Below are 10,409 nucleotides of genomic sequence, written 5' to 3'. Positions count from 1 at the left end.
GGGTGAGGATACAATACTGGGCTTGCGCATTACGGATAATAGCCAATTTCAGCAAAAATGGCGGAATCCGAACGAATGGAAGTCGACTCCCCTGCAGTTTCATCGACATCTTCAGGTTCCAACAAGAAAAGGTTCGAAGTTAAGAAGGTAACTAAATTTCCTGATCATCATTTTCAGTCGTATCAGTTTCTGTGGACATTCTGTGGGTTGAAAGTGATTCTTTCTTTCTATTTCTTTTAGTGGAATGCCGTTGCTCTTTGGGCTTGGGGTAAGTCGAACACTTTTTCCTCCAAAAGTCCTGAAAATCGTTTCAATTGTTACTTAGGAAACAAATTTTGTTTCATTTTCCAGATATTGTGGTTGATAACTGCGCCATCTGTAGAAATCATATAATGGATTTATGTAAGTCATGGTGAAACAGTTAAACGATAATTGTTGTAACGTGGATGTCATCAGTCTGTCAGAATAAGGGTACAACTTGTGTCTTTTATTAATTGATTGTCTTCTGTCCATATTTAGTCAAAAACTTTTAATTCCTTGACTGCATTTGCGATAGTTCTGAAAAGTTTAGATGCGACGGTACCGGAATGGCAGTTTTGACTGCTTGAAAACGGCTGTATTAGTACAAAAACCTAAAACTCTATGTATATGATACAGTTTTTATATTGTTCGTTCTTTTTCTCCAGAGAAGTATTTAAAGAAGTCAGTGTACTACAGTCTAGCTACTGAATAGCAACCAACAGGAACCCAGAAAATTAAAGATGAGACACTTGGAAGGAAAAATACTCTGCAACTGTATTATTTAAAAACAGTCCTTGGACATGTGCTGTATGCCATATCGATTTCCAGCATTGCTTTTATTTCAGGTATAGAATGCCAAGCAAACCAGGCTTCTGCAACAAGTGAAGAGTGCACAGTTGCATGGGGTGTTTGTAATGTAAGTGCAATGATAGGCATTGGAGAATGATGTTTTTTTCATGTTGTCATGAGTGTAGGACAAAGAAAAAATTCTGAGTCCCCATGAGGAATCAAACCTCAGACCTTTGGATTTCGCACTTTGATGCTCTACCACTAAGCCACAGAGACTCCATGGCGAGCAAGGTCTGTTACGAAGTTCATATGATACACGCCCTTCATACTGCTAGGATCAGCAATGTCGATAGCGTAATGTTTGTAGTTAGAAATAAGAGAGATGGTAAGTTTTGAGCTCAGTAAAGAAATAGAGAATGATGTTTTTTTGTCTGTCACAAGCATGGGACAAAGAAAAATGATAGGCACTGTTTACAAGCTACCTTAGTTAATTAAAGGAAATTAGCAATGCACCTGTGTTAATTAAGTGCACCTTAATCTATGTTGATTTTGATTTAAATCGCACTATTTACATCATTGTTATTTATAATACCTTTATTTCAATAACAAAACCTTATTTACTCATAGCTGAGGCCATAGAAATGCAAGGATCTAAGGCAGTTCTCCCTGTCTTGATCCATTTACTGAGAAATAAAACAATGAAAATGAGCTAATAATGGCTGGAAATGCTGCTGTTTTTTTTCTTTAGATATGTATGTTGAGAAGTTTGTATCTTGCAATGCCTATGAAATGAAATATTGGACAAGAATAACTTAGTCACCTATGCCATTTCAGTTTTCTCCTTGTATTTTCTTCTGCAGCATGCTTTCCACTTCCACTGCATCTCTCGCTGGTTAAAGACTCGTCAAGTTTGTCCTCTGGATAACAGGGAATGGGAATTCCAAAAGTAAGTTATCTCATGTTGCCTGAATCTAAAAAACTGAGAGAAAAAAATCCTTTTTCTTTCTATGATGTCATCCAAGTTTTTTCTATTATGCTTTTACTATGCTAAAATGAAAGAGAATTCTCTTTAATATCAACCATACAATTCTAATAATGTCAGTTCAGAGAATTTAGTATTGGATCAACTAATTATCTTCAAATTGTTTTTTTTTTCTTTATTCTCATCACTTATCCAGTTGATATTGTATTAATATTGTGAGGAGAAATTCTGTCTTGGTCACTCACGGGAGTTGAAGTGTTAATCTACTTCCTGAAATACAAATTACCATAGTATGGGAGACACAGTGGTCTAGTGTTCAGTGCACTGGACTCCCTTCTCCAACCAGGAGTTTAAATGGCTTCTGCTAAATTTTTAGGGAAGCCTGATGAAATGTGGGTAATGTTGTGATGGACTAACTTCCCATCCAGGGGAGGGTAGTGATACTCGCAGTTGCCCCATGCCAGGGAAACGGGAATAAGTTCTGGCTGGATGGAAGTTATTGAAATTGTTAAAATCAGTTTCTTTGCTATTCAACAAAAATGAAACAATCTTTTAAAAGTACAGAATTGTTATTTAACACTTAATTATCTTTGAGTGATGATTTCATAATATTGTTCAACAAACAGTTGAAAAGAAAAGATGGGTTAATATGCTGGAAGGTGTCACCTTGATATAACACCAATTTCTTCTAACTGATTTACAAGGCGACATCAAGTAATCCATAGGAAGAGTTGCCTATACAATCATTGGAGTGAAAGCACTGTAGTACTTGTTATTCAAACACAAAAGTGAAACAATTTTTCATTAATCTTGTGTTTTAGGTATGGTCGCTAAAGGTGAATTATACCTCCTTCATTACTGGTGGTCCTCTTGTTATGCGAGCAGCATTTAGCTATATGCAAAAATAGTTATCATAAAACATTGCTTTTTTTCAATCTTGTAAAAATTAATTAATTAATTAATTTCTGCAAGGTTTGTTGTACTTTTTGTCCCTTTTCAGTAATCAAAATAAAACCTTTTCTCTTCAATCCTTTCTTGTTTGTTACAGTATTGAATAGGTTATAATTTGCTGCAAAGAAGTTTTATCTCTCACTGTGTCAAATTTTGCCAGAATTACCTCCATTTTCAATAATAAGTTAGAGTTTAAATGAATTAGAGATTCTGCTAAAAAAAACAGTATTCCAACAGCTAAGTAAACGTGTCATACACGATTATGGATCGAAACACCTTGCAACATGTTTGACATAGCCAGATCTATTGATTATCAGCCCACAAGGTAAGCCTGTGGAAAGGTTAAGACAACTTTCATCAAGAAATTCTCCATTGCAATTAATTTTTAATTCAGATTTAGCTTTAGAGCACTAGCGTTACTTCATTGTCTAGAACGACGGTGTTGCTAGACAGCAACTTCTCGAAACTTCTTCCTCCGGAAGGAGGAAGGGAAAGGACTTGGGACGAATATGGCTTTGCAGCTCTTTTGCGTAAGGTCAATCAACAGGACGAAGGTCTGCCGAGAAGACTCCTCTCGGGGATGGAAAAATTTTTAGGGGGCTGGGAAAGGGCTAGATAGAAATTATACATATATTTTCCTCATAAACACAGCTCTCTGTGATGTTTGAGTTTCACAAGGATTTCTAACAATCTTCTGGCTGGTTGCCTGAAGAGAACGCTGAGAAAAATAATTTATCAAAATTGTTGCCTCGGGGGTGTTTACCACCGTCTTATTTTGAACCGTTGTAGCTTCGTAATGAACTTTTGAAACAACTGCACTGAGAAGCGCAGTGGCTGGTTTTTAACCCTTTCACTCTCAAGATCTAATTAGTAATTCTTCTTACTATCTGCCATACAATTATTATGATGTTAGTTCAGAGAATTTGGTATTGGATCAACTAATAATCCTATGATTGATATTCTTCTCTATTCTCATCACCCGCCTGCTTGATATTGTATTGACACTGTAAGGAGAAATTCTCTCTTGGTCACTTGTGGGAGTGAAAGGGTTAAGCGGTAGCTTGAGAAGGTGTTCGTTACGATAAAGTGAGCAAATGTTACAAACCAAAGTTTACAAGACTGTTATTCGAAGCGAGACAAAGAAGATGAAATGATCTGAACACTGTAAACCTGGTAAAAGTAAGAAAATAATCTCGCATAAGCGCCCTGCAAAAATCTAAAATCATAACCAAATGATTTTGCTCAGCTCACCCTTTTATTCCTGTCAGCACAATGTTATCGACGCCAAACAACTTGAACTTTAAGCGCGAGTTCGAGAAAGTTAGCAAAAAAAAAAAAGTATGTCCGCTAGGACGCCACTCGTAACTCTGGGAGTAAGTTGCACGAGGCGTCCGCGCGGCGCGCTAATATAATTTTTTTTTTCGGATGATATTTTTGACTTGCATGGCGGATTTGCCAAAAAAAGAGGGACTTTTTGTAGTCTAGAGTAAAGACAGCAACATGTGCTCCTATTCAGAAGCATGAGTATTAAATATCAAACTGAAGTTGGGTGCAAAACCATAAGATATCACTTGACAACATATGTTTTGTCATTTGATATAACCTATTTGCTAAGGGTGGAGTTCCTAAAAATGGCCACTGGACGCAAGATATATTAAATTGCTAGTTCTTCGAAAATACGACGTGATGCACAGCCACCAGTTTCAATTTTGTACTAGTCCGAGATCAAGAGACTTCGTGTATTGCAGGTGAATTATAAGCGGCATGTGTTTATATATTTAAAAAACAAAACAAAAACAAAAAAACCAATTTCCTGTTTAAGTGGTTGTTATGCGACCGGTTAAGACGATCGAAATGCAAGCTTGCCAATTTTCAAAATTCATAGCCTTTGAATATTCAGGAAGCTGTTTTATATTCATGAGCAGAAACATGAAACCCATTATCTTGCTCAACATTTAGCGTCCATTTCTGTCGACCAACTGAGGTTTTCTGAGTTCCTCGACCTTCTTGATAACGTAGCGCACGCAAGTAGAGGTGGAGCTGTTTGGAAAGAAAAACTGGTTTGTTTCAATTTTATTTTGTTTGCACAATTTTTCCTCGAGCTCTTACAAGAAATTTTTTTGGTGGTTACAATTTTAGAAAGCAGCGACATCAAACGACAAACAAACAAAAAATTTTGTCGGAATTCACAAGCTGCTGTCTATCAAGTCTGTTTTCCGCTTTTCTCCTGGTTTTGTTAGGAGACTGAGTCAATGCCTTAGGGTCACCTTTCAGATAAACAGATGTGGTAGTCGCCAATTTTAAAAGAAAGTTCTCATAGTATCAAAGGGAACTGTCTCCACTTACAGCTTGGGGGTTTGGGTGATTTTTCGCTCTTTTTTGGGGGGAGGGGTGAATTACATGGTTTTCAGGGGATACGAGTGGGGATCAGTCTTCGCTAACAGAGTACAAGGGGAGGACTTTACAGGATGGACTGCCATTATAAATGAAAACACTGTTGTATGAAGTAGTAATTTGCGCATGCGCAAATTTTTTAGGCCATTTCCTTGCACAGTTTACAGCCTCATCACAGTAATTTAGCGCGTATAATTTTAGTAGTCTTGTGTTTTGAGCTATCCCATTTCTTTTAACACCTTTTACGTTTCATTAAATTGGTCTGGGGTTCAAGTTCCCACACATGTCGCGTGAAGTGAAATTACAGATACAACTTTTGTTCTATTAAGCTCTTCTGAGGATGACCTGTGTGGACAAGGTCGGTGTCGCAACGGCGACCCAAATTTTTGAGCTGGGACTTTTAAGGTCCCTTTAACTCTTTGCAATGGGATGTATAAATACCACTCGACAATCAAACGCAACATAAGTTTTATTTTCTTCTCCAGCATTTTTCCATCAGCGCTATCGGATACCGACTAGTCCCAAACATAATGACCAAAATAAGTCATATCAACCTTTTTCAATCCCAGAAAAAGCCAAACTCATACCATAGCAATACAGGTTCAAGCAAAATGTGATGAGAAGAACTAAAGACATTAACTAGGAGCTAGCAGGAGCCCATTTTCGTTCATGAGCTCCTGCTAGGAAATAATGCTGTAATCAACACCAAATTTTAAAAGCTTAAATCACAAGAAATATAAAACAGATAGCGCGGAGGATTTTTCTTTAGTTTTGAAGAGTGAGAGGGTTGATCATGAATTACGCTGTCTCAACAATTTGTCTGCAACAAGATTTTTGACAGTTTAAAGAGCACTCCTCAAAGAAAGCGAAAAAGATCTGCTAAAAATACGATAGTATCAGCTATTACAATACATACAAAATTTCCGGCTGGTCGCTTGCAACAAACTGAAGTTCGACGTTAAACGGATGTGAATGTGCCAAGTAAGTAGTAGTTTCATATCTAAAAATAATGACTCTACCATTCAGAAAAAAATTTTTCGGTAATTAGGAAATTGAATGAGAAACATTTCAATCACATTCAGAGATGGAAGCTACAGGCCGACGGCCTCCCCGATCCTCATTCAATATTTCTTTGATTTTCTTTTTCTTCTTTTTTATTTTTATTTTTATTTTTACTTCGGATCCTGCTACAGTTTATTATAAGACGGCAGGGTACTCCTGAGGTAAATTACTCGGCCGGAATTTGCTAAACGGACGGTTTCTACAATGACTGTCATAAGCCGTGTATTTTTGTTCTCGAAAGTCAGCAAATTCAACTGAATAAACAAGTTCGGTCCTGGAGTGCCATATACTAAACCATTTACTAACTTCGTTTGCTCTGGTCGTACTAGGAAATATTAGTTCTCGCTGGTTTTTAGACAGACTTTGTTACACTCGGTCCTCACTACCGCGACCTCGATCGGGCCAATATTCCCCGGTTCTGCCCTTGCGCTCGGATAGTTATAAAATGGTATTATCGGAAGAGTGCCCCCAACATATTTTAAAAGCAACCGAATAACTTAGCCCTGGCTGAAAATCAAGAGGAAATAGTATTCTTTAAGTAGTCCTTAGCGGAATATATCCAATTACGAGGCCTATTTTTTTTCGAATCATCAAGTATAGGAAAGTGTCATTCAATGGAGTTATATTTTTTATATTAAGTGATAGCTTCCATAGTCGATATTTTTATGTCGCACTACTTCAAAGTTACGAAAATAGAAAATGGCTAGGTTGTAAGAACCAGGAGACTCCATCACACTGAAAACTTGCGCCGTTGCATTATAATGTTCGCTGTGGGGGGTGGGGCAAAATTCAAACTTCCCAAAATAGTCACTGTGAATTAGTATTATTACGTAATCATGTGAAACCAAATAATTGGGCGTCTTTAACCGTGCTTTGCCTAAATGCCTCCTAAAGAAGGTGATCACAGAGAAGACAGAAAAAAAAATTTGTACATCAAGATTTAAACCTTAGTTGAAGACTTTTGACGTCAAATGAGACAAAATATTTATTTCGTGACAACAGTTGGGTCTCACTTGTGACGTCATTGATTTACTGCTCAATGGTTATGACGTCTTCGCTCGAACTTTCGATCTCAAAATAAAAACATGATCGCTCAGAAAGCCTTTTTCGGTGAGTTATTGATATTTGTTACAAATATAGCATAATGAAACAGACTTAACATCCTAAAGAAAGCGGGAAGCAAATCAAATACCGACAAATATGGTAATTTCTTTACGGAAGGTCACCGGTCGCGCTAGGGCTAACCATTAGCCGTAAAGCGGCTAAAAAAAATAATAAGCCGTTAAGAGTAAAAATGACAAATTTTAACCGTTAGTCAAAAAAATTAACTGTCAAAATATTTCCGTTGCCGTATTGGAGAGATATTAACCGTTAGCCGTAAAAGCCATCACCCCATTGAGACCCTTAGCAAAACGCACAAACTAAAGTCTCCTCTTTTTTATCGTTCTTGGTCTAAGGTTTTAGGTTTATAGCGGAAGATATGATCATCCCACCGATTTAAAAAATTTCAGTCTTTTGTTGACTGAAGTCATCTGAAACTGTAGTTTAAACCTGATGACTGATTCATGCCTGATCAAATCCATGGTTTCATTTTTGCTGTCATTTTTTTTTTGAAACGTGCAGTTCAATTATCAATTAGGGAAATAACTGGACGGACGAAGAAATGGAAATTTGGTTTAGGTGGGGGGAAAACACTCATTTTGATCGGACGAAGGGAAAAGTTTCAGAATCAACATCTATCAGATATTTTCTAGAGATATCTACCCCCGCGACTTGCAAGACTTGCATATTTAAAATCAACAGAATTTAATTTCCTTTTTGACGATATGTTATGACTTTGAAGATGATTCTTAATTACAATGGTCTTCTTCGGATATAAATTGGTTATCTCATTACACATCGGTTGTGACTTCTCGTCGCCTCAAATTTCCTTTCCTTTACAGTTCAGGCTTCAGCGAGAGAAGGTGTCTCTGTTCAATATTCACCGACACACAGACATAGTTTGACGCTACTCTGGTTTGCAGATTTAATGAATGTAACCGAACAAGTTACGATTCATAGACCCAACGTTTCGACACTCCTGTCTAGTGCCTTCATCAGGGGACACATACGAACACATCACTGACACATACGAACTGCCATGAAACGCTTAAACTTAGATGCGTTTGAAAACATAGGAACACGGGAAGTGAACCGCCATAGGCCGAAAAGGGATTCGGAAAAAAGCCCCTCCCTGATTAAAATGGTAGAATCGGTACTTTATTCCCGCATCACATGACCTCGAATCATTGGGTTGGTCTGTCCATGATAAAAATGTGTCTCTTGAACAAATGCAAATTGCAAATGCAAATGCAAATTCTTGTAGATCTGTTATGACCAGAAGTTATTAAATACTATAACAACCCAACGATTCATTCTAGTTGGAACGATCATGATCTGCGCTTATTTGGAAGATTTACATTTTCATGCACTTCCGGGAAAGTCCAAACAAACATTTCTCCATACGATACCAGTACAATACCAAGCAGAAAGGTCTTAAGAAATGAAAAAAAATTCATTTGAAAGATGCTGTCTTGATTTAAAACCAAATTCTCAAAGCTTATATTACGAGAAATGTATGAAAAACATCGCGAAGAATTAACATTTGGATCTTAGGGGTGAAAGGGTTATCATTCCCAAACTAACTCGCTCTAGGATTTTCTTAATTAATTTCAAATACCTTTATTTATATCTATGCAATTCAGTTGCGATGGTGATCGAAGATTTTGAGCTGACTTCAACTGGCTACCCCTAAAACAACAACAAAACCCACGGCAACAAACAAAAAAACTTGCATACCAATAGAAAAAAACAAACACTTTAAAAGACATTCACCTGTTTTTCAGCCCTTCAAATGACTGGCTGGGCACTGGCACTAGCCACTCATTGTAATACTACAGAGCTATGCTGCAGGTCTTAATAATATCTGGAAGGTCGTGGGCTCCTTTCTTGAACAGCGGTTGAATATTGTACCTAATTGGAACTCATTCTCTGCTACACAGGCAATATAATGTCGAATGTAACATAGTAACATCGATTTTTTAACATAGGGATTTGTTACAATATATGCCATATTGGACTGTCGTCAAGAACTCTGTTTCCGCTAATTTAGACAGAAAAAACCCCAAACGGCAACAAACTGTGACAACTTCCTAGATGCCTTAAAGAAGGATGAGAATTTAAGAGCAGGACGTGCTTTAATAATGCTCCATGCTGTGTCTATGGATTATGGTAATACTAGCGACAAGCATCTCATTAAAAGAAATAAAATTCCAGTAGTCTTTCATCCTTTATCGACCACTTATATTCAAACGTGACTTGAAAAAATTAACCAAACGTCCACGGATCAGATGGAAAAACCAGTCCTTAGTTGGTCTCCTCTGAGCGGGAACCAGTGATGGCCTTTCACAAAACGTGAATGAGATCCGGATGTATTCGGGAAACGAATATTATTACTTTTGGTGGGCTTGAAAATCTCTTAATTTAACTAGCAGCCGTTAGCAGGATTTGAAGTCAAAGGTTACACAGCAATCGTTTTGTAATGCAAATTCGAATGCAGACAAACACTAGAGTATGTTATTGAAATATCAGATTTCTATGTGGTTTGAGTTTGGACCTCGTTCAAGACATCTACGGCACGTACCTCAAAGTGAAGATTCAAACACGTACATACGCATGTAAATTTTTCCAGCAGTTCATAAGCAAGTCAAGAGTCGTCCAATTTTTTTTTACAGGTAAGTATGTAGATATGTAGTTTTCCTTCGATCACGTAGACCTGCTTTCAATCGAACAATGAAATAGTTCTACATTTTTGTCCCGTTGAGCTGAGCTGAAGCGGAAAATGGTTTTCGCGAGAGATATTGACGCTTTTTAATACAAGACAAGCAAAAAACTGGAGCAGGCATTCGTCGATTGAGTAAATACTCAGAGGTTTCTTCACAGCTTTGTAGTTTTTGAAACAAATGAACTGGAACCTCCAAAAATAATAGACATCGAATAAAAGCCTTAATCATCCATGAGGGTAACAACATGGCTGTTTGCCCCCTTCGATTTACCGCACAATTTGTCCAGTTTCACCTCTTTCTTCTCTGTTCAGTTATGGAGTGAAATCAGCTCAGCTGTTCCTTTTTACTAGGTCCCTCAGTCAATCTTGGCCCTCACACAGAGAGAA

The 10,409-nt window shown here is 37.4% G+C and overlaps 1 protein-coding gene across 1 annotated transcript; it reads left to right on the top strand.

Moving 5' to 3' along the window:
• The first annotated feature begins 22 nt into the window (after positions 1-22).
• Positions 23-2,820, top strand: LOC131787329 (RING-box protein 1). Its single transcript, XM_059104445.2, has 6 exons — positions 23-147; positions 241-268; positions 352-402; positions 867-937; positions 1,671-1,756; positions 2,614-2,820. The coding sequence occupies exons 1-6, from the start codon at positions 58-60 to the stop codon at positions 2,624-2,626; spliced, it is 339 nt and encodes a 112-aa protein (XP_058960428.1). The 5' UTR covers positions 23-57; the 3' UTR covers positions 2,627-2,820.
• Positions 2,821-10,409: the final 7,589 nt, after the last annotated feature.

Source organism: Pocillopora verrucosa, chromosome 14, assembly GCF_036669915.1.
Source record: "Pocillopora verrucosa isolate sample1 chromosome 14, ASM3666991v2, whole genome shotgun sequence".
NCBI classification, from domain to species: Eukaryota; Metazoa; Cnidaria; class Anthozoa; order Scleractinia; family Pocilloporidae; genus Pocillopora; species Pocillopora verrucosa.
This window is presented reverse-complemented; position numbering and strand designations above follow the sequence as displayed.